Source organism: Hippichthys cyanospilos, chromosome 1, assembly GCF_059441005.1.
Source record: "Hippichthys cyanospilos isolate Australia breed blue-spotted pipefish chromosome 1, RoL_Hcya_1.0, whole genome shotgun sequence".
NCBI classification, from domain to species: domain Eukaryota; kingdom Metazoa; phylum Chordata; class Actinopteri; order Syngnathiformes; family Syngnathidae; genus Hippichthys; species Hippichthys cyanospilos.
In genome coordinates, this window is record NC_142369.1 from 7461509 (window position 1) to 7486340 (window position 24832).

A 24832-nucleotide genomic window follows, 5' to 3' on the forward strand; every position below is an offset into this window, starting at 1 on the left:
TTTTGTGCTCAGGACAATGCAATGAAAGTTTTACTTAGGCGAAATCTTATGATACCTTGGTGCCGAGGATTTTTGTTGAAATGAGTTGAGGTGTTTCATTTTGAGATTTAATGTTATCTTGGAATCAAAGAACTATGTTGAGGTCATTTGAATTTTATCGAACCAAATAGTGCTTTACCACCACATTGTGGCCTATTAGGTTCAAGAAACTTGGTTAAAGTTGAGTCATAGAACTGTGTTAAATATATGTGGAGGAGTTTCATTCTGACATCTCGTAGCATCTTGCATTCAAGAAACAACATAAATGAGTTGAGTTTTATTTTAAAATAAGTAATGTTGTTCGTCATCTAGTGGAATTTCTGTCTCAAGCAACTCTCAAGTGAGTGCAAGAGCCTCATTTAGATAATAGTGTTTTGCCACTATCTTTTCAATGAACTATTTCAAAATAAATTGAAGATCTTCATTAGACGAGGGAAGTTTTTTCCTGCAATCTTACTTGTAGAGACAGAAGAATGTTGAAATGAGTTGAGGACTTCCAATTAGACAAAAGTAATGCTTTGTCGCCCTCTCGTTGCATATTGAAGTCAAGTAACACATTAGCTGATGTGAAAAAAAACAATAATAGAAAATGATGAAAAAAATGAGCCATTGATCAAGAAACAACCTGAAAGGCCAAAGTGAGTCGGTGACTCTCATTCAAACAAAAATAGTCCTTTGCCACAATCGTGTCAATGGACTATTTTGAAATGAATTGAAGAGCTTCATTTTGACAAGGACAAAGAAGAAAGTTGAAGTGAGTTGCGGACTTTAAATTTGACAAAAGTAGTGCTTTGCTGTTCTCTTGTTGCATTTTGAAGTGAAAGAAGTACACGATACTTGATATAGAAAAAAGGTCCATTTCGGCCCTCTTGCTTGGTTTTTTGAAGCCAAGGAACAAACAGCGTGTTGAAGTGAGTTGAGGAGTTCCATTCAGGCAAAACTAATGCTTTGCTACCATATTGTGGCATCATTGTGTCTAGGAACTATGCCGAACTTTATTGAGACACTTTATTTAGATAAGGACTTTGCCACCATCTTGTAGCATCTTGGTGTCAAGCAACTTTGTTGAAATGAGTTGAGAAGTTTCATTTAGACAGAAGTAGTGCTTTGCTGTTATCTTGTGAGCGTCAATGCTTAGCAGCCTTTCGATATTTGCGGGGGTTCCTTCTGCCCTCAGATTGGCTGCCGACCAGCCCAGTGAGCCTAGTAAGTGTAATTGTAGGCTTACATTTACAGGAAACGTTCTCGGATCTTAGTCACTCAGGCAGCTCATTCATCTCAGCAGGTGCAAAAAAAAAAAAGTAAAAAAAAAAAAAAACCGTCTGTAATCCCAGCAGGCAGGCGGAAAAAAAATCCATGAACATTACCATATGTTACTACAGGGGTTGATGCAGAGGTTTTTGTTTTTTTTTTTTTCATGGGAAACATGTGGTTAAACTGTGCACTATGACAGCACCGCTCACCTTTTGATTTTTTCGACTCTTTTATTTTGACATGCAACCGTCCTTTCTAGATACGGAGCCCCCGGTGATTGACAGGTGCAGGTCCCCGCCTACGGTCCAGGCCGCGGACACCGAGACGGCGGTGGTTTGGGACGAGCCGCAGTTTTCCGATAACTCAGGTATGTCTGGTGACCGCGCTCCAGTGGTTTCTTCTCTGCCCCCCACCTCCCCTCCCGTCACCTCCTCCCCCACATGATGGATAAACAAGATCGTTTCCATTGAATGACTGGAAAAAGGGGGCTGGTCTGTGTGCGGTTCTGCTATATGTTTTTGAGAGACGGATTGTAATTGTCTCCGAGAGAAATAGCGTTCATGTGAATTTGCCGCTCAAATATTGTAAACAAATGATTTACACTACAGGCATTCATGCATATACAGTGCTGTTGTCAACAGAGATAAAAAAAAATAATAATAATTAAAAAAAAACATGTTTTTTACACATTTTCAAAATGCTATTATTGGCTATCTAAAATTGTTTCTCCTATTAATAGGTCAGGCCTCATCATTATAAACATGTCGTTTATTCCTTTATTCTTTTATCCCTATCATTTTATTCGCTGTTTTATTCTTTTTATCCTTCATTTTATTCTATGTTTTACCCTTACTCATTTGTCTTATCAGATTTAGCGTTTTATATCCTTGAGCTATTGTGTCTGTTTTTACGATGTTCTTATTGTTTTGTACAGCACTTTGGTCAGCTGTGGCTGTTTTAAAGTGCCTAACAAATAAAGTTGGATTGGATTGGAATGAGGGTCATTAATAAGGTCATTAAATAGTCATGTGTTTTAATGGAAATAAAAAAAGATCAGTAAAATAAATAATTAAATGATACAATAAACATGTATTCGATTAGGGCTCTCAAAGGTAAAGTAATAACTTTGGAAATTAATTAAAATGTTATAAAAAAAAAAAACTCACCCAAAAAAAAATTACCAACTTCCTGTGGCACCTGAATTCTGCTAACTTTGCAACCAAACTTATACTTATGAACGTTTACTTTGATTTGTGTTAAAAGGTTGCTCAAAAGCTCATTGAAAATTGTTTCTCTGAAACCCTAAAGAAAAAATTCCTCTGATGAGTCAGACTTGGCAGTTTTGTTACACTGTTGTATTTTGTAGGACAATTAAAATTTAATAATCAAAGAAAGCTATTACAACAGTCTTTGAAATGAAATATTTTGTTGATTTTATGTGAAATCCCAAATTATACCCAATTAAATATCTGTTACGACCTCTGTAAGAAATAGTTGTTGAAGAATGTGATTATTTGCGATTAAGTTAAGAAAATCTTGCAAGTATTTAGCCAAAAAATTTGAATTACTAGACAGCACTAGTTAAAAGCGTTTCAGGAAATAGATTTTTAAAAATGTGATGGAGATTAATTCTGGGAACCTTTGTGATAATTACTTTAAAAATTTTAAGCGTTTGACAGTTCTAATTTTTATCAGTTACTGGTAATTTGTGATTTTAAAAAAAATTACATTGGACCATTTTTAGTATTTATATTGATTTAAATATTAACCGTTTAAAATGAGAATGAATTATTATTTGAGCTTAATAGTTTCTATTTTTTATTTAATTCATGAAACAAATATTTAGTTAGTAATGAAAACAATGTAATGATATAATAAAATACCAATTGATTGATTAAATAATTTTACTTTTTAACTTATTTTTTGAATGACCTGAGCCATCTGTCCCAAGTTGAGCTTGACCACGCGAACCTTTTGCCACCCCCTGCTCTAAATCATTCCGCACTTTTCTTAGAGACGTGCCCCAATATTGGAGGAGGTCACGCACACATCTGCGATGTTGCTTTGCTGCGGCCAGCGGAGTCCTTAATTTGCAACCTTGACTTCCTGTTGGGATGCCACCGCATTGAGGGACTGCTTTAGAGCTGCCTTGTGTTCGTAATCTGTCGTGGTGAAAGATGACGAACCGGATTTCGACCGGCCCTGGCGCCATTCTCACGGACAAATTCGCCGGTTTATATTTATTTACAAAACACGATCTTTCAGTACTTTTTTATTCAGTCTTCATTAAATATCAGATTCGGGGGATAAAAGTACTTAAAAACAATTTACTTCTGTAGGATAACCAAATATTTGCACTTTGTCATTTTCCACCACTGTACGCGAAAGAAACAAAACATTCACGCTCGGCGTCTCAACAGGGCTCTCGGCGACCCCCCGAATTTGTAATAACAGGTTGCAGTGGCTCTCCACGGGAATTGCACAACGTTAGCCCAGCCCTGTTTTTGACGTCAATGTTTTGTTTTTCCAGTCGACACCCTGATGCCGGATCTAAATATAGCCGCCACTCGCCAGACACGCACACATGCGATACATTTGTTTGTATAGGCTTCAAAGGGAGACCCCAGACGTGGTTGTGCTGTAATGGGGAGCATTCAGGTTTTTACGCCCCTCATTTTTTTTCTAGTATATGACCTGAAAAGGTCAACCTCTTTCGGAGCATTTCACTTTTGTGTATGAGATCATTTCAGTAGTGTGTGAGAGCATTTTAGCTCTGTGGATGTGAGATGTTTTCAGAAAAAAAATAGTCGTGGATAAGATCAAAAATTATTCTGTAGTGTGTGTGAGAGAGCATTGCGATTGTGTGTGAGATCAAATTTAATGCCAAAGATGCGAAAATGCAGACAGATGCAAAGCTTGCACAAGTGTGCACCCCCCTGCCACAACTATTGATGTGGCTGTATAAAACGAAACATCTGGGATTACGTGGTTGCACATGTGTGCACACACTCTTGTAATTTGGGAAGTGGCTATGTTCAAAATTAACCAGTACATTCAAAGTCATCAAATAGGAGTCAGCGCATTCCAGCCAAATAAAATTTGACCGTTCTAAAATGTGCTTTTTGGGGTTTAATTAGAGTCACATTACTCCACTTTCATTGCAGTTCAAAGCCTCTAAACGTTTCACAGACAAACTGAACAAGTATTCATTTTAAAGTATTTGTCATCTATGTGTCTTAATTGATTTATCTATGTATAATAACAGGCGGAACAAGGCTTATTACTTAAGTGCTTCATAAAGTTCCCATATCATGAAATTTTTAACTTTCCACAATTAAATCAATGCATATAAATGACCTTTAGCACATCTGTGATTTAATTTCCTATTAAATATGAGTTTTATGGTACTGATATTTTTTCCCGGGAACTAAAATGTCTTGTTTGCTGAAGCCGCACCTCTCACGGTGTGGCCGCCTCGCCCCCTTCATGAGGTGGTTCAATGCTGGCCGCAAGCCACCCATCCATCCATCATCTTCACCACTTATTCTCACAAGGGTCGTGAAGCGCTGGATACGCCCCCAGCAAAGTGAATGAAGGAGCCAAAACAGGCGTTTTACTAACACTAAAATACAAACAATGTTGAAACACCGCACTCAGTAAGAGCTGTTCCTCCTATTAAATCGGTTCCGTAGGTTTTCATAACAAGAGTGAATTATTTACTACTGATGCTGATTGTCTGGCTGTGAGCTCCGAACCACACGTTTTCTACAGTAAAAAATGTTGTTGTTTACTTGGCTGACTCGGTGCAAAATCTCTCTTCAACTCCGGAACAAAAACAAACTAAAACACCTGGATAAGGTTGGCATGTATGTACTCTTACACGGGTAGTAGGACTTGCTATTATCACCAGGCCTCTTGCAAGTCATGTTTAGCTGTTGACAACGCAGAATAAGCAAAGAATGCTTAGAAATGCATCAATGAAAGGCAACACTTCGGAGGTGATGTGTTGTGTGCGAGCTCAACATTGTAACATCGTTAAAATCTCCAAAACAGTCAACTCCCATGATACTGCCTCTTTAAATGCATTTAGCACTGAGAAATAAACCAAATCTAAGACTGCCCCCTTCAGGATAACACCTAACCCATTTTGTGCTTATGAATCAGCTCCACCCTTTTATTTGTGTTTCTTGAAGGCGGCCGACTGTCTGTGACCAGTAGCCATTCTCCAGGTTCACTTTTCCCAGTAGGAGAGACCCTGGTCCAGTATACGGCCACAGATGCGGCAGGAAACAGCCGCACTTGTAACCTCACCATCAGTGTGCGAGGTAAATCATGACATTATATTGTGAAATCATAGTATATAGCAATGGTTTTTAAATGGTGGTACATGAAGGCATTTCAAGTGGTACGTGAGCTTTTAACAGAGTTTATCAGCAAATCTTATTTAATGTTCTTTAGTGCTGTGACAGGAACAGTACATTTTTATTTTCGAATTAAGGGCAAATTAATAGGAACATGAAGCAACTTACTGCCAAATTGTCAAATGCCTTTTTTTAGTAACTGTTATGTGGATGAGCATTTTACACCATCTTTTGGAGTTACTGTAGTTGCCGAACAAAATGCACGTAGAGAAACCACTACAAATGTAGTTCTTTAGTTTAATAACTCAGGCATGGATGACTCAGAACTCGACTGAAAGTTTGTTTTTGTTTTTTCTTGTCCAAAAATGGTTTGCACTCATTAGGTGGTACTCATATACGATGCTATTATTATTTGATTGTGACTAATTTTATTGATCCAGGTACGACTTGCGAACAGCCGTACGTCCCCATTAACGGAGAATTCATATGTTTGGAGGAAGAGAAAGGCGTGAATTGTACGCTACACTGTAAAGATGGCTACAGCTTCACTCAGGACGCAGTGCATAGCTACTTCTGCGCCCACAACGGTTTGTGGGAGCCACCTTACTCCCCGGACAGACCCGACTGCTCTGGTGGGTGTGATGAGGGATAAGTTCATAATTATTTAGCTTGTTTGCTGACTTTTTTTTTTTCTTAATCAGTGAACCGAGTAGCCAACAATGGACTGAAGCCATTCGAGATGCTGTTTAAAGCCTCACGCTGTGATGACGTCGACTTGGTCAAGTCCTTCACGGGGGAGTTGAAATCTAAACTGCGAAGCATGGTGAGAAGCTGCTACTGTTAACCCCCACGGCAAGAAAAAAAAAAATACACGTTTCCTTTTCTTCGCAGCTCCCAAATATTTGTAGCGGTGATGATGTGACCTGCAAATTGGAAGTGATGCCACAAGGCAACTGTCTTGAGTACAACTACGACTATGAGAATGGATTCGCCATTGGTATGATGACACAAATATCTATTTACAGCCAAAGTTAGAGCCAAGGTTTGGGTTTAGAATTGGATTCATCATTTTTTGTGTCTTGACTATTTCAGTACCAGGGGGTTGGGGTCCTCAGGGAGCTCAAGATTATGCCTACTTCGAATCAGGCTTTGCCACGGGCACCCACCAGCCCGCCGAGAGACAACAAAGTCGCCATCGCAGCAAAAGGCACAGAAAGATCCGGGGACCTACCCGAGACCAGAAAATACAGATCTTTTTTAACATCACAGGTAGAAAATTTGCGTTTTTCTGTGTTTTTTTTTTCTTTAAACATACTGTATATGCATATGTTGTGTAATTATTCCTATCAACTTTTTTTTTAACCGACAGTTATTGGAAAGAATTTGTGAAGTGGGCATAGTAAATGAAAAAGACTTCAGAGTGTTTAAAACACGAATGGTGTTTGCATAGTGATAGATATGATCTCGTTTCTTGTAATAAGATAGAATTCATCGCTTGTGTTGAAAAAAATCACAAACAAACACTGTACAAATTTGTACGGTAGTATCGTGCTTGCAGCTGTTGCCACAGGATATTGAATTGCACAAGCACAACTAAAAAAAAACACACACACACCAATACATTAGAAAGTTAAGTAAGTAAACATTGTTTATTACTAGGTTTTTTTTTTCCATTAGATTTTCCGTTGCTAAATCACATTTTTTGCCTTAATGCCAAAAGGTAATGCACAGGCAGAAGTCAGTTATCTGTGGCATTATGGGAAAATGTTATTAAGCATAAATGTAAATAAAACAAAAATGTTCAAACCTATTTTCAAGCACTTTCAAGTATGTCTGAACATATTTGCAAAAATAGTTTAACGTATTTGCAAGCACATTGAAATGTATGTGTATAACAATATTTGAAAAAATGTGAAAAAAAAAATCCAGCTTTTGGCTAAAGATCTGTTTGAAAATTTAAAATATTAACAATTTTTGGAGGTTACATTTTTATTTCCTTATAATAAGCCATGAGGCATGTGCCTTTTGGGGGGCAATGCAATGGTTTTAGCATTTAGCCTCCAAGTATGTTTGAATGTATTTGCAAGGACATTCAAATGTCCTTGCAAATACATTCAAAATAATTTGCTTCAGTACCATTGCAGTACTGAAAGGAAAAAAAAAATCACGACTCACATGTTTCAAAATCTAACTCGAATAAGAATTCTTCTGAACTTTGTCCCTTCTCCTAGCAAGCGTCCCTCTTCCGCTGTCGAGGAACGACTCCATCGAGGTGGCCAATCAGAGGAGGCTCCTTCGAACCCTGGAGCAGCTGACCAATCGCCTGAAGCGAACGCTGGCCAGGCAGTCGCTGTCGAGTTTCCACGTGTCTTCTGAGATGATTGTAGCCGACGCCAAGTCGCTGGAGAGCAGAAAGGCTTCGCTCTTCTGCCGACCTGGCTCGGTACTCAGAGGAAGGATGTGCGGTAGGTGGGCCGGAATAATCGCCTCATTTTTTTCGTTGTCCACCTTGACGCTGATTGCGTGCGCTGTTTACAGTCCAATGTCCAGTGGGAACTTATTTCTCCCTGGAGTATAATGAATGTGAGAGCTGCTGGCTGGGTTCCTACCAGGATCAGGAGGGTCAGCTGGAGTGTAAATCCTGCCCTGAGGGAACTTCCACCGCCTATCTCCACTCTCGCAACATGGCCGAATGCAAAGGTAGGGAACCTTCATTTAGAAATCTAAGAAATTTCACTTCCTGACTTGAATTGGAAATAAAGGTGTAAAAATAGCAATCTTTGTGCAAAAATGCGTTTTCAGGGCAGTGCAAACCCGGCAGTCACTCTCTGAATGGGTTGGAGATATGTGAATCATGTCCGTTGGGTCATTTCCAGCCCGGTTACGGCGCCAGGGAGTGTCTAGTCTGTCCTGACGAGACGTCCACTGTCACACGGGGAGCTGTGGATGAATTGGAGTGTGGAGGTGACGCCCCGCTTTTTGTTTTTAGCCAGTACAAATCAGAGGAGGCAAACGCACTCACATGATGTAACTCGGTAGACATACATATACTTGTGTAAAAAATAACAATACATTGAACTCATAGGAAGACAGGTTAGGGAACAGAAAGAAGACATGAAAATGGAAGAGCACCTGAGAATTACTGGTCTAATGAATGACAAATTTGTTGATAAAGGTGAATTGATATGCATTCTTTGTAAGAAGAAGCTTGCTTGCCGTAGATGCAGCTCAAGTTTAGCCTACCACATCAATGCAAAGCCCCCAGTTGTGACTGTTGCCACAGATAACAATTGCAACAAAGAGGCTAATTTGGCAAGCCATAGCAAAGCTCTTTGCCAAAATTAACTCAGGAGTACTCGACCTTTGAGCCAGGCACTAACGGACAGGATGGAAACAGCAATATTCCTCCTGATGGTCAAAACTAAAGATTGCAGACAACACCTGGGACTGAAGATAAATGCCTACAAAATGCATCTGCTAAAGTTTGTTCAAGGAAAAAAAAATGATTGAAGCCACTTTCTTGTTCTGCCACAGTAATACAATGTCAGAAAGTTTTAGGTGAAATTTAAAAGAGACTGATAAAATCAATTAACTACAAATTTGAATTAATTTGAAATAAAAGCACTAATATATGTATATATTGTGAGTCTTTCTTAATTCAACAACCTCTCCCCAGTTCCATGTTCGGCAGGTCATTTCTCCCGCACCGGCCTGGTTCCCTGCTACGCTTGCCCTAGAGATTACTACCAGCCAGATCACGGACGCTCTTACTGCCTGTCCTGTCCCTTCTACGGAACCACCACAGTTACCGGGGCAACCACCATCCAGCATTGCTCCAGTATGAGTTCCACTTCAGTGCTGATGTTTATATCCACCTTCCACATTTCTTAACCGCTTCAAACCATGGCAACTTTCAATGTGTCTCACATTTTTCAATTGTACCATTTCATTCCAGCATCATTTCTTCCACATTTACACTTAGTTTCGACAGAAATAGTTCAGTTATCTTTACTGGTTTTGTTCTCAGGTTTTGGCTCTAGTTTTCTTCCCAAAGAGGAGAGTGTGACTGCCGCTCCAGAGGTCGAGGTCATAGATGACTACCAAGCCAGCAGTCAGGTTTGACTCTAGTTTGTTTTTGTTGTTTTTCTATTTGTGCCATACAGTGTGCGTCATTCGGTTCTCTCCCAACAGGTTTTCCATGAATGTTTCCTTAATCCCTGTCAGAATAAAGGAACATGTGAAGAAGTGGGAGCTGGCTACGTTTGTACTTGCATGCCCGGATTTACAGGTAAACAGAAACCAGAAACCACTTACAAAGGAAGAATATTTTCAAAACTACCGCATAATAATAAATGTGACCGGAATTGAAAAATATTTCCCCCACAGGCGCCAAGTGTGAGGTCGACGTGGATGAGTGTGACTCTGCTCCGTGCCAGAATGGAGGATTGTGTAAGGACGGCATAGGAGAATTCCAGTGTCAGTGCCAGGCAGGATTTTTAGGTCAGTCATTCTTTGATTTCATACTATTATAAAAACTTGTAAAATACATACTATTATAAGAACAAATGGATGAATGGATGGATAGAAAGGTCTAACAGCCTGTTAATACTCGATATAGATAGATAGATACTATATAGATAATAGATAATAATATATTAATAGATAATAGATAGCTAGATAGATAGATAGATAGATAGATAGATAGATAGATAGATAGATAGATAGATAGATAGATAGATAGATAGATAGATAGATAGATAGATAGATAGATAGATAGATAGATAGATAGATAGATAGATAGATAGATAGATAGATAGATAGATAGATAGATAGATAGATAGATAGATAGATAGATAGATAGATAGATAGATAGATAGATAGATAGATAGATAGATAGAGGCACTGTTGGGTCATAAGTTCAATAGAGTACACAGGAGAATGCGATGCATGACAGTAAAACACGACGCCAAATGTGGTGAGAAGGCCAGCCAAAGCTTTGATAAAATAGCTTTAAATACACCTTAGCTTAACAAATAATGATATGCCCCAAATTCATTCTCAGAAGCTGTTCCAAACTGCGCACTTTGATGATAAAATCCTGACACGGTTGCTGTTGCTACTGATCACTTTTAAACATATGAATACCAGGCTCAGTCAAAATGTGTCTCCTGTGGGTCTGGCGTCTCTTCATCTCATTAAAATGAAAAAGATAATCGTCAAATTTCAGTTGAAAAATGTTGATTATCAAAAAATTATATTACTTGTTTTTCACCAAACAAAAACATGTTTTTATTTTTATCTGACTACCAAAATACTCAATGGAAGCAGCCCTAAATCCAGGATGCCCTTGTTATTTTACAATCACCACTGTGGCGAAAGCAACTAGCTCAGATATAGCTGAAAAATGAGCCTGTAACAAAAATGAGTCCCCTATTCATCTTTACATTTTCATGCTAAATTGTTTATTTTTTGCGATCTGCTCATTAAACAAGAGAACTTTGAAAACTGTAGCATTTACATCGAGCATTATTCATATTATAAATCGTGTCTCGTTTTATTCTCGTGTACTCAATCGTATTGCCTCAAAAGTCAACTTTGACCCCCTCTCTACTTTTTTTTTGCGTCAGGGGCTTTGTGTGAGGCGGAGGTGAACGAATGTCTCTCATCCCCTTGCCTAAACGAAGGCGTGTGTGTGGACGAGGTCAACAGATTCACCTGCAGTTGTGCCGGCGGCTTCACAGGTCAGAAATATGTTCACGTTTTTTCCCCAAAACAAAAGTCGCATGTCATTTTTCAATTTTTTGCTTTGTCCTCCGCTTCCTCAGGACCTCGCTGCGAACTGGAAATTAACGAGTGCCTTTCCGAGCCGTGCGAGAACGGCGGCGTGTGCGAGGACCTGACAGGCGGCTATGCTTGCAACTGTGTCGTGGGCTTCTCGGGGGACCGCTGCGAGGTCAACGTGGATGAATGTAACAGCGCCCCCTGTCTTAACGGCGCCTCCTGCGTGGATGGACTCAATGATTTCAGGTGATGTGATACATTCAATTCCTTTCTTTATGATTTTGTTACTGAGTGCCGTAAAGTGTCAGCAAATCACAACAGAGATTTGTTGGGGTAGTTTAACTAAGGTCAATGTTCATTCAAACAAACCATATCTTGTCTAATGACTGTTGGTTAGCATAAAGCTAGCTGACAGCTTTACAAAGCTAGCTGACAGCTTTATGCTAACCAGCCCTATGCTAACATTATACTAAATGCTCTAGACATGTTATTTTTTATTATTTTTAACCTAACAACAGCTACTTAAAACTAGGGCTAAGATTAATTGTCTGATTGAATTGAAAAATTCTATTGACTATAATATTTTTTACTCCCAATGCATTTCAATGGGCATCATATATATGTGGATTTACATATTGTTAAAAAAAAGCCCCTTTTCGTTCCCGCAAGGCATCGTGTAGCTCAATGTGTTTAATTCATTCAATCCCAAACATCATTCTATTTTTTTTAAGAGATCAGGCATTAAATCCCAACTACTTATTTACAAAATGGCTGATTCTAAACTAGATAATTAAGTACAAAACTCTTAACTTAAAATAATCACCTAAAGTAATAGATTATCTATTATCTATAGTAATAGATAATAGATTATTTCAGTAATAATTAGTTACTTCTGTTCTTACTTATCTACTATAATGATAGCTAATTTTTGCAGTGTTAGGATTTAGTTCTGTAAAGTACTGGATTACTTAGTACTTCATTACCTGAAGTACCTTATTACCTTAATAAATTATCTTTAGTTTACTTTAATTACCTACTTTAGCTTAACTCAAGAAAAGAAATATAAATTACTTGGAATTTAATGTCTTGAAAACACCTAAAAATATCTTTGGGATTTAATGAGTAATTGAAATTATCAGGCCATTAATCTTTGCCATATGTAACACATTTATGCTTTATTCATGTCGAACATTGTTTTTTATTATTTTTAAAGATATTCTGACTTCGGGTTGTGTGTTAAGCAGTGACATCCAAGTCACTTCCTCTCAACTTCCTAGAAAAATTCAGATTTGTCTAGTTTTGAGTGATGGGTGCACAGAATGACCCTATCAACATATTTCATGATATATAATTGAGCATACAATAATATAGTATAGATTTGTGTCAAGTTTGTTACACAAATGCATGTCCTGTTAAAAGAGGGTGCATAAAGGTAAAAAGTTAAAAAAAATCGTCAAACATTAGCCGTTTGCCCAATTATTTTTGGTCGATGTGTAATGGGCTATAATTGGTGCTACTTATAGAGCAGTAACACATACAGAGGCAACAAAACTTGCTGCCCTATGTAAGTTGACCTGAAAAGCATTTAATGCATTTTAGATTCCCTAAATTTGAGACTAAAACTGAATGTCCTGATATGGTTGTTTATGGCAAGGTGTTCTTGATTTGCAGGTGTGAATGTGTGGAGGGCTACAGGGGTCAGTTTTGCGAGGTGGATGTGGACGAGTGTGACCCCAATCCCTGTGTGAACGGGGCCAGCTGCCTGGATGGTCTCGGGTCCTACACTTGCCGCTGCCTCCCTGGGTTCAACGGAACCAGGTGTGAGACAGGTACTATATAGGGCAGATCAAGTTTTTTTTTGTTGTTTTTGGTGGTTGTAGAACGAAATAAAAATACACTTTTTTGTATATCAACCTTGATAAAAATGTTCCTCGCTCCTCGGCCAGAAATGTCTTCCGCCTTCAACCTGGACTTTGAGGTGTCAGGTATCCATGGTTACGTATTGATGGATGGAGTTATGCCGGCTCTTACGGAGATCACGTGCACTTTCTGGATGAGGTCATCAGACACCACCAATTATGGCACACCTATCTCCTACGCCGTGGAGGGCAGCGATAATGCTTTTCTACTCATAGACTACAACGGGTCAGTAATACACAGTTGTTCTCAAACTGGCATAGCTTGGGGTATACAAAGTTAGTTGAACTTAATATTAATGTCTGATTTAAAATATGAACATGCATTTGCATAGGAACCAAGAAAACAAACTTACTAAATTGCTCATCCTTACACTGATTTGATTCTGATTTAGCATCACTTTTTCTTGTCTAAGTGAAACTACTCAAATTATTTCAACATAGTTCTTTGAAAACAACATGTAGGGAATATACTAATTTTCTCAGTTCAGTTTTATTCCTTGGCACCAAGATGCCACAAGATAGTGTCAAAGTACTACTTAACTCGAAATGAAAACTTCAATCAATTCTGTTCAACTACTGTTAACGTTATTAGAGGATCCTCGGAAGAAAAACAAACACTTCCCGATGTTGTCCCTGCAGGTGGGTTCTGTACGTGAACGGTAAGGAGCGTATTACCGACTGCCCGGCGGTGAACACCGGCAGCTGGTACCACATCGGCGTCTCCTGGAGGAGCTGGGACGGGGACTGGAGGATCTACATCAACGGCAAGCCCTCAGATGGAGGCAAAGGCCTGTCAGTCGGCACCAGTATCCCAGGTGTAGTGCTATCCTCTCCCCGCTCATTTAAATACAGTATATACTATCGTATGGGAAGTAGGGACTGAACTATGCTGCATATTGCAAAAAGGAAACCTTTTTCTTTTCAATACTAATAGTTTCTACCATAAATATACTTATATACTTTGAAGCTCCTCAACTCACCTCATTAAAACTGAAAGTAGATGAGATTAGATGAGAAATAAATGTTTTTATCCATCCATCCATTTTCTTCGCTGCTTGTCCTTGAAAACAAATTTATGAATGCTGATTTAAAAATATGCAAGGCCTTTCTGCAGAGTAGAAAAATCTCTGTTTTTTTTTTGTTTTTTTTGGCAATGGTTGTTAACGGCTGAGGCTTGACTCCTGTCCTGCAGGTGGAGGTGCACTGGTATTGGGTCAGGACCAAGACCAAAGAGGCGAAGGCTTCAACCCTGTGGAATCTTTCGTTGGCTCCATCAGCCAGCTCAACATCTGGGATCGTGTCTTAACACAGCAACAGGTATGCATGGAATCTCATCGCACTCTTTGTAAAACGTTTATATCGGAAAAAAAAATCATTACTGTACTTTAAAGTCACGCATGATAATAGAACTCTGAAAGATAAGAATTAAAGCCCACCTTTACTGCTATTGTGTAGATCAAGGTCCTTGCGAGCAGCTGCCCCGCCTCCCACGTCACTCACAGAGGAAACGTCCTGGCTTGGCCAGACTTTCTCAATGGAGCTTTGGGACGGGTCAAAGTCAACCTCAGCAGCATTTTTTGCGCTGGTAAGTGTGAATGGAGCAGTGTTGCCACGGGTACTTTAAAAAAGTAACACTAACCCTAACCCAAAAGTAATATTTACAATTTACTAGTTAATAGTTATATTTTGCAGATACTGACCGCTGTGGTTAATATAAAAATGATACATGGTTCATGAATAGAATCCGGTGATTTCTTGGATTTTTAATTATTGATCACTATTAACAGCTTAGTAGTGTACTCTGGTCCTGGAGGGTCGGTATCCTGCATGTTTTCCAGGTGTCTCTCCTCAACACACCTGATGATTCGCTCATTCGCAAGCTTAGCAGGAGCTTGAAAATCATCTTAATCACTTGAAACAGGTGTGTCTGAGAGAGAGCCATCAAAATCATGTAGGATACCGGCCCTCGAGGATTGGAGTGCGACAGCTTGTCAATTCTTTTTCACTGCTGCTTCTAGCGGGCCAACAAGTTTTCCTACATTGAGTAATATGTGTTGTCAAGTTATCTCTTAGCTTATACAAAAATCTAAGTAAATAAAGTTGATATTAGAAAAGTTATTTGAATCTGGTTACCTCACTGGAAATGGTACCATATTAGAATATATTACACATATTTATGTTTGTTTGCAGATTGCCCACACCTGGAAAATGCCGTGCCTCACCTTCATGCCTCCACGGTAGAGGTCAGTCCTGGCGCCCAGGTTCAGCTCTCGTGCGATCCCGGCTTTTACCTGGTGGGGGAGCCCATTCTCCAGTGCCAAAATCAAGGAGAGTGGAGCCACCCTCTTCCCAGCTGTGAACGTAAATAAAAGTTTGGTTTCTTGCCGATAAAGTCTCATTTTGCTGAAAAAACAACTTCATATTTACACAATGATTCATTTTAAGACTAGCAAAGTGATTTGGCTTTCATTAACAGGCGTATCCTGTGGGCCCCCTCAAGCCCTGGATAACGGCGAGTTTCAGGGCGACGATTTCCACGCCGGCGGCTCGGTCGTCTACCGGTGCAACCCCGGCTTTTACCTGCTGGGTGACGCCAAGGTTCATTGCTCCAACAGCGGCAAATGGGGAGGAAGTCCACCGGCTTGTCTCGGTACTTCACGTTGATGTTTAATCCGCGCAGATGGAAGCGCAGTGTGTTTCATGACGATCGTTTGTGTGCGTTTGAGATGTGGACGAGTGCGCCCTGGGATCGGACTGCGACAGTCACGCCAGCTGTCGGAACACTGACGGCTCTTACATGTGCACCTGTATCCACCCGTACAGTGGCGATGGAAAGAACTGCACAGGTAAATGTGGAGGTGGCCCGGATAGTGTTCCTCTGAATATTCATGACTTTGTGTGTTTGTTTGCTTGTTTTTGCAGGGACTTATCAAATTTCCCTGTAATAACTTAGCTTTGATTTTTAAAAGCAGCTCTTGGGTGCCATCTTGTAGCATGTTTGTACTAAAGAACTCTGTAGAAGTTAGTTGAGGAACTTGATTTTTACAAAATTTAGGCCTTTCTGCTGTTTTGGGGCTTCTTTGTGTCCTTGAACTATGTTGAAGTGAGTTGAGGCAGCTCATTTAGAACAAGGGTCAGCAACTGATAATATACAGAGCCATTTTGACTGCCCCACAGGAAAGAAAACATTAGAAACCACAAAAGCTTCTCGACTTCTTAAGTGATTATACTGCATATATATTAAAAGATTGTTGAAGTTAGTTGAGAGCTTAATTTAGGCAAAAAGCTGTGTTTTGCCACCATCCTATAAACTAGAATAGAATAAATTCCTTTCTTGCAAGTATTTTTAAAAAATGGCAAAAACCTTTGCACTATGTTAAAGTGAGTTGAGGCGCCTCATTCAGAATTCAAAATTTGTGCTTTAGCACCTCCTTATGGCAGCTGTAGGAAATAAAAAAAATGGAGAGATGTCAGTTTGTGATTTTTGCCATTCTTTATCTCAATCATTGAAGGGGAACACTGTACTTGTGTTTTGAAAAGAAAAAAAAAATCTTAATCTTATCCCACAAATGTACATAAATAAATATTGTATTCTTTTATTGGAGCAGAGCCCGTCAAGTGCGAGCAACCTGGAGAACCTGACTTTGGCCACAGAGATGGCAGCAACTTCCTGATGGGCAGTAAAGTGATCTTCCACTGCGAAAATGGCTACGAATTAATCGGTGCGGCGCAACTGGAGTGCCTGGAAACAGGAAACTGGGATGGCCTCGTTCCATATTGCAGAGGTGAGTAGCAGACCTTCATTTCATTTCCTTATGTTGCTTACAGGCGCATTTGCCACATCCAATATGGCGGACGCACCAGTGCGTTGCAGTACTGGGCGCTTGTATGTAACGGCATGTGTTACAATATATTTCTAACCGTTCCTGTGTGTCTGCACCACAGCCCAATCTTGCCCAATGCCAACAGTTCCAGAGAATTCCGTCATGAATGGAAATAACTACACCTATGGAAGCAAGGTGACTTTCAGGTACCCTTTAACACCGCGTCGCTTTTCCCACCACAGCGGAGGACCCTTGCGGTTTTTGTCGTTCTTCACACGCTAACTTGCATTATATTATCAAAATTCATGAAGGACATTGATGTCAACTTGGCAGGATTTCCGAATTTTGACACGCATGTCTCAATTGTTCTTGCAGCTGCATGAAAGGTTTCCTTCCTCAAATCCCCTACGAGTTCCAGTGTCTTTCTAATCTGAGGTGGAGCGGGACGCCACCTGTCTGCCATCCAGTGTCCTGCGGGGGACCGCCGATAGTCCGGAACGCCTACTACACTCTAACCACAAACACATACAAGTCGACTGTCTCATACTCCTGTGCGGAAGGGTACAGGTATAGAAATTCGTTGATTAAAACTTATTTATGAATCAATGTGGAAACTAAAGACTTTTTGGCCATTCAACGTTCTGTCTCCACATTGTCTTTTTTTTTTCCAATGGGTCTTTGTTTGCACAAAGACCGCAAGGACCCGTGGAACTGGTTTGTGAAGAGACAGGGGAGTGGAGCCGGCCCTACCCCCGCTGTGTCAATGTCTTGTGTGCCGACCCCCCAGCCCTGAGAGATGCTGTAATTCAAGGAGAGAACTATGAACTGGGGAGTAAGGTGCTCTATGTCTGCAAGGAAGGGTAAATGATTCTGTTCTATTGAAAAATGTGAACCTACAAACACAGCCGGCCCAAGGAAGAGCAGAGTAGCATGAAAAATGAACTGAAATGACATTTTTACTTTCGGAGATATAAGCCTGATTTTGCGTGTGTGTACATGAAGTTCATTGTGTGGTATTGCTATGCATATGACAATAAAACTCTTGAATCTGCGGCTATAATTACACTAAACTTTGTAAACACTCAATGGGAAATTAAATATCATCATCAGAACTAGAGGAGCCCCACATCATTTTAATTTAGGTATTCTTGGGCCGGCTTTGCCAAATTCCTAAATAACACCCTCTTCCCTTTTTCTGTCTCCTTGACAGCTACACTATGATTGGCTCCGAGACCAGAGAGTGTCTGCCAAGCGGCCAATGGAGCGAGAGCTCTGCCCAGTGTGTTCCTCGTTCCTGCGGTCCCCCACCTGCCATTGACCACGCCGAGCCCTACGAAAGCCACCAGCTTTTTGGAGACACGGCCAATTATTACTGCACTGACGGCTACACGGCGGGCAACAACTCCAAGATGGTGTGCAACGCGCAGGGCTTATGGGCGCCCCCCGATGGAGAGGAGGTCCCTCGCTGCATCGCCAACTTTTGCCTGCGTCCGCCAGAACTCCCCCACGCCATTTTAGACTCGCTCAACAAACCCAAGTACATAAGCACCTCAGAGGTCAGCTACAAATGCGAGGAGGGCTTCATGCTCAACACCACAGCGACGCTGCGGTGCCTCCTGGGTGGGGAATGGGACCCCCGGCCGTACGATATCAGCTGCGTGCCCGTCAGGTGCTCCAAGCCGGACAGCGTCGATCGGGGCTACGTGAGCGGAAGTGATTACAGTTTTGGAGCCGTTGTGGCCTATAGCTGTGATAAGGGCTTCCTGATTCGAGGGGAGAAGAGGCGGACCTGCAAAGCCAATGGAGAGTGGGGCGGAGTTTTACCTTCCTGCATTCCCGTGTCCTGCTCCTCACCCCCGCCTCTCAAGAATGGCTACATCCAGGTTAGCACACACTAGTTTTCAAACAGTACTTAGTGTTTTCCAACCTTCATTGAGCCAAGGTGCATAAATTGTCATAACACTTGAAACTGAGAGTATCATTTAAAGAGCAATAGTGTATCTTTTTATTTTATAAGCTGGTTGATCCTGCAACTCTTACTAAGATACTTCTCTTTCTCCTCAAAAGGTCAGAGGTCGATTCACCTTCAACAGCAAGGTGATGTATGCTTGCAACGCTGGCTACAGACTGGTGGGTCGTCCGGAACGAGTTTGCCAAGCCAACCGCCAATGGTCCGACAACGATCCGCCCACTTGCGTCTTATTGACCTGCGAACCCCCTCCCAAAATCGCGCACGGGCAATTCAAGGGCTCCGACTTCCAGGTGGGTCGGAAAGTGGAATACTTCTGCGACGAAGGCTACGAGCTCATTGGCGATCCCGTCTGGACCTGTCTCAAGTACGGCCGGTGGGACAAATCGAGACGTCCGCGCTGCTCGCCCGTGCAGTGCCCAGAACCACAGCTGGAGGAGAACCACCTGGTTCTAAAAGGCTTGGACTCTGAAACTGGAACGGTGGAATTGTCCTGCGAGGACGGCTACATTCTCGAGGGTCCACAGATCCTCCGCTGTTTGCCCTCCCAGGAGTGGAACGGCACTTTTCCGGTGTGCAAGCAGGTGCTTTGCGGGCCTCCGCCTGAGGTATCATTCGGTGGCCCTTCCTCAACGTCCCCCCCATATCCGTTCAACTCCGTGGTGACCTACAAATGCATGGACGGCTTCACTTTAAGAAAAGAAGACTCCGTGTCCTGTCTAGCTAGTGGAAAATGGAGTGATCCATACCCAGAGTGCATTCCCGTTGAATGTCCTCAGCCGGTGGAGATTTCAAATGGCATTGTTGACGTGCAGGGTTTGATGTACCTCAGCAAGGCGCTGTACAGCTGTAAGCCTGGATATCAATTAGTGGGCAACGCAACCATCCTGTGCGGAGAGAAGGGACTTTGGCTCGGAGGGGTTCCCTCTTGCCGTCCAATTGAATGCTCACCTCCCAAACAAATTGCCAATGGAAAAGTGGCTTTCACCAAGCTTCAATTTGGACACAGTGTCACCTACTCCTGCCGCCGTGGTTACCGCCTTCAAGGTCCGGAGACTGTCAAGTGCCTCGCAAACGGGGAATGGAGTTCTGAACCGTCTGTTTGCGTGCAGATATCCTGCACGCCACCCCAACCCATTGAAAATGGTTTCGTAGAAGGTCAAGATCACGGTTTCGGTGTGACTATATTCTACAGCTGTTTCCCTGGCTTCCAGCTGATTGGACAGGACCACCTCACATGCGAAGAGTTTGGCTGGTCAAGCGCCGTTCCCGTATGCGTGCCCTCCGACTGCGGCCTGCCTCCTCACATTGACTTCGGGGACTACGTTAGGGCCACGGACTTGGGGGAAGGGTCCCCGAGAGATCTGAGCTTCCTCCACGGGTCAACCATCGAATACCGATGTCACAAAGGTTACGACCTCACCAGCCCCACCAGATTGGCATGTCAGGAAGACGGAAGCTGGAACGGGACGGCCCCCTCCTGCGTTCCGGCTGAGTGCGTGACCCCGCCGACTCCTGAGCACGGTCATGTGAACGTGACGGACACATCCCAAGGCAGCATGGTCACGTACACCTGTGAAGAAGGATATGAGCTGGAGGGAGAAGCGGTGAGGCAGTGCTTGTCAGGGCAACTGTGGACCAATGATGCCCCGGCGTGTCGCCCCATTTTCTGTGGGGACCCAGGACCCGTACCCAACGGCACAACTCATGGAGATTCCTTCGTTTACCCCCAAGTCCTACACTTTAAGTGTGATCCCGGGTTTCTCCTTCAGGGTGCTGATCGGATTACTTGCCAGGCTGATGGCAAATGGAATGGACTCAAACCCCAGTGTGAGTTGGTGTCTTGCGGGCCTCCCGATCTGCCTACTGATGTCACTTTCAAAGGCCAAGACTTTGTCTATAACGAGGAGATTGAACTCAGTTGTAAGCCTGGTTTCCTCATTAAAGGGAAGTCAGTCAGTGTCTGTCAGGCTGATGGCACCTGGAGTCATGAGTCTGTCACCTGCGTACCGGCCCACTGTGAGAAGCCCTTGCCAATCCCTCATGGGCGAATGTTAGGGTCAGAATTCGGCGTCAATAGCAAGGTGAAGTATGAATGTAACGAAGGATACGTTATCATTGGCGATCCAACGCGTCGTTGTCAGTCAGACGGGCTCTGGGACAAACCAGCACCGCGCTGCGATATCATCAGCTGCGATCCGCCCGAGGATATAAGCCACGGCTTTCTGAACGGCTCCAGTTTCAACCACGACGACGTAGTGGAGTATATCTGCTTCGAAGGTTACGTGGTTGTCGGGGACCCCGTCCTGCGGTGCTCAGCTCAAGGAATCTGGATCGGTACCGTGCCCCAATGTCGACCTTGTATCTGCGCCCTCCCGATTTTAAAATTCGGGGTCGTTTTGGGGCGCGACCGTGCCTGCGGCGACCAAGTCTACTTCCAGTGCGACGACGGATACAGGCTACTCGGTCCGGCTCACGCCGTGTGCGAGAAGGGAGGGGTGTGGAACCCCGGCGTCCCTGTGTGCGGCCGCGGGAGGTGCGCTGTCGCCCCGCCTCCAGTTCCCAACGCTGTATTGCAGGGCGGCAGCGCCACCATCCCCGACACAGTTGTATACAGGTGCAGGCCCGGGTATCAGCCCAGGGGGTTGCCACACCTCTCCTGCGGGAGAGACGGCAGATGGGGTGAGCCGAGGATCAGCTGCGAGCCTGTCAACTGCGGAAAACCCCCTGCTGTTGCCAATGCTCAAATGGAAGGAGAAGCATATAACTTCCCAAACCACGTCACGTACAGGTAAACTGCTGCCAAGGGTTACTTCAAACTGCCCTGTACAGTGAACCCCTCTTTATCATTGGGGAATATGGAAGTGTGGGACTGTCAATGTGGAGAAAACATTTTTGAACTCGTTTGAACTTGTCAATATTTCTGAATGTCATCTTCAAACGTATTTGCAAGTACGTTTGAACAGTAATAATGAATCTGAGAAAATCCCCGGATCCCCTCAATAAAATATAAAACAGATTCCCCCGACCCCCATAAATATATAAATGAATGGTTTACTATGTTCAAAACACTCCTCACTGGCCTTATGAGGTGCCCTTACAAAGTTACAGGTGTCCGGGGCTTCCATCTTTAACAAATGTGATTTTTAAAAAAACGGAACAAAATGATCAAAAGTACTAGTGGTATAATAAGTATAAAAATAAATATTAAACACTCCTAGATCAAAATACAACATTTTTCTCATAATGCCATTGGATTTTGACTGAAAAAATGCCAACTAGACATAATAGTAAAACCATCAAAAATGACCAATAAACAATGTTTACTTAATTTATTAATAACATGTTGGCAAATAGTTAACACCCTATGGCATTATGAAAAAACAACGTTTTTTTTAGCTTTTAGCCTTCAATTACATTCAAACATATTTGCAAGTACGTTTGAATGCATTTGCAGCTTCCTTTATACCTGTTTGCAAATATGTTTGAACATGTTTGCAGGTACGTTCAAACGAGTTTGCTCATCATTTCAAAAAATGTTTACTCCACATTGAGAGAGCAGAATCATGCCTTCGTATGGGATAAAAGACAATCCAGACGAACCTATAAAAAACATTTGTCGTCATCATTGTCTTACAGTCATTCTGCAGGGATTGAGCCCAATAGCAAATAATCATAAAAAAAAAAATCTAATTTCTTGTATGTCACAAAATAGCAAGAAAACAACAGATGGGAGTAACTTCCTTCACATTGGCACCAAAATGCCACAAGATGGCACTGCTTTTACATCAACAGAGCTTAGGTCAAAGTACATCATGAGAAAAAAGCATCATAGAAAGAAAATCTTTGGCTTGGTGTATCTGCGAGGTCCGAATCAAAATTCGGAACATATTCTTCTGGATTGTAACCCCAATGACGCATAGGGGTTGTCTGTATTCAATTCCAAACATTTTCTTTTCAATTTGTTTCCGCAGATGTGACGATGGCTATGAGCTAGCGACACAGACAGCGACTCTCTCCTGCCTCATTGATGGCACCTGGTCCAAGCACAGCATCCGGTGCCGCCCCGTCCCCTGCGGCCTCCCCGCGAATCTCTCCATCCCTCACCTTGTGATCACTGGAAAGGATCTCACTCCTGTCGGGAGCACGGTCACCCTCTCATGCCCCGCCGGCTTCTACCTGCAAGGCTCGGCGCTCTCAGAATGTCAGGTACGCATCGTGCAAGTAAAAGCAGGAAGTTTTCCCGATGAGAGACCAAACTTTTTTTTTTTTTTCTGTTTTGTCATCAGCTGGGTGGGAGCTGGGCCCCGAGCATCGAGTCTGTTTCGTGTGAGCCGGTGGTGTGTGAAAAACCCCCTCCTCTGGTCAACGGGGTCTGGGAGGGGGACACTTACAACTACGGCGACTTTGTCATGTACTCGTGCCTGCCTGGCTATGAAATCAAGGTTTGTGCTCACCGCAAGCTTTTATTAGAGATTTGTAATTGCTGAAGTATTTTCTTCGATTCAAATCATTCCGACTGGCATCATAGTGGATTTTAGAATTGTTTTCATCCAATCAGGGGTGAGGTGGAGGGGTGGGGGGGCTCCGATGACCCCTGGGAAAAGGCTTTGTTTTTGTCACTTGAAGTGTAATTCCAATAAAGTAAGATTTTTTTTTTCTTAGTTTCAGGCACTTTGATGCACTTCAATTTTTTTTCCGTTTTAGACTAAGCTGTAACTTGTATAAACGCTGTAAAAAATATTTAACAGTTGTTGGAAGTTGATTTATATTGCTTATTTTCTTTTGTTAATGTTTAAAGGGATATATGTTTAGGTGTACTTATATCATTTTTAGTCAGCACGTCGAGTGGGGGGGGGTTCTCTTTCCTGGGGTGTACTTGGCATTATATAATTGAGAAGCACTGAATTACAGTCACATATCCGTTGCAATCTAATACATGTCATAATCAGCATCTCTGGTGAATATGAAATATTTTATAGCTTTTGTCAATATTTGTCACATTATTAGATAAATATTGATTGTAAGTGGCCCAGTTAAGCTGTTTTTTTTGCTTATCATTGACAGTTTCTATAATGGGGTAAAACAAGTGCCTGGTGACTCTTTTATTTTTTTCCTTCTGCATCGAAGGCCGGATGAGTTTCACTTTTAGCCCACCACGCTGATGTAATGGCTAAGAATCCACTTACAGGAAATCACGTGATTTCCCTGCAACTCTTATCATTATGCTGTGCACATACAGTAGAGTGATATGATAAGATACTTCCTTGATAGGGATGCGAAACTATCATGCCGTATGGATCAACTGAGGACACACAGATTTTGTGGCTGGAATTGTTTGAAAAGCACGGCTGAAGCCATAAATGTAGTTATGGCTCTGCCATTATCATACATTTATTTATGTTACAACTAACCAGATGTCATAAGTCCCAAGTCCTAACCTCCAAATTTCAAGCTAGTCTAAAGTTAACGGGGAAATAATGGAGTATATTTTGCAGCTTTGTATACGTATCCTGTAAGTTCCTTTTGTATAGCTTTCATCGTCTTTTCCACAGGGAGACTCTGTCCAGACTTGCCAGGCAGACCGAACTTGGAGTGGCACTCAGCCGGCCTGTCTTGGTAAGTCCGTTCAGACGGGCGACCAAGGGGTGCCGCCCGACGCTTTGTTCATGCGGGCGTGCGTGG

General features: G+C 42.1%; 1 protein-coding gene across 1 annotated transcript in view; it reads left to right on the forward strand.

The window, feature by feature from the left end:
- The window catches only part of svep1 (sushi, von Willebrand factor type A, EGF and pentraxin domain containing 1), a 64947-nt gene that overhangs the window by 34373 nt on the left and 5742 nt on the right, over positions 1-24832 (forward strand). The window contains exons 10-41 of the mRNA XM_088409769.1: positions 1553-1660; positions 5487-5618; positions 6095-6286; positions 6356-6477; positions 6546-6651; positions 6747-6923; positions 7886-8119; positions 8193-8354; positions 8457-8618; positions 9331-9492; positions 9682-9770; positions 9846-9942; positions 10041-10154; positions 11282-11395; positions 11480-11681; positions 13107-13264; positions 13382-13580; positions 13994-14169; positions 14547-14671; positions 14810-14939; positions 15545-15715; positions 15831-16004; positions 16081-16200; positions 16963-17139; positions 17300-17384; positions 17554-17745; positions 17871-18038; positions 18389-19061; positions 19246-21938; positions 23122-23356; positions 23437-23592; positions 24703-24766. Coding sequence (XP_088265895.1) covers positions 1553-1660; positions 5487-5618; positions 6095-6286; positions 6356-6477; positions 6546-6651; positions 6747-6923; positions 7886-8119; positions 8193-8354; positions 8457-8618; positions 9331-9492; positions 9682-9770; positions 9846-9942; positions 10041-10154; positions 11282-11395; positions 11480-11681; positions 13107-13264; positions 13382-13580; positions 13994-14169; positions 14547-14671; positions 14810-14939; positions 15545-15715; positions 15831-16004; positions 16081-16200; positions 16963-17139; positions 17300-17384; positions 17554-17745; positions 17871-18038; positions 18389-19061; positions 19246-21938; positions 23122-23356; positions 23437-23592; positions 24703-24766 — 7869 coding nt within the window. The remainder of the gene's footprint in view (positions 1-1552; positions 1661-5486; positions 5619-6094; positions 6287-6355; positions 6478-6545; positions 6652-6746; positions 6924-7885; positions 8120-8192; positions 8355-8456; positions 8619-9330; positions 9493-9681; positions 9771-9845; positions 9943-10040; positions 10155-11281; positions 11396-11479; positions 11682-13106; positions 13265-13381; positions 13581-13993; positions 14170-14546; positions 14672-14809; positions 14940-15544; positions 15716-15830; positions 16005-16080; positions 16201-16962; positions 17140-17299; positions 17385-17553; positions 17746-17870; positions 18039-18388; positions 19062-19245; positions 21939-23121; positions 23357-23436; positions 23593-24702; positions 24767-24832) is intronic.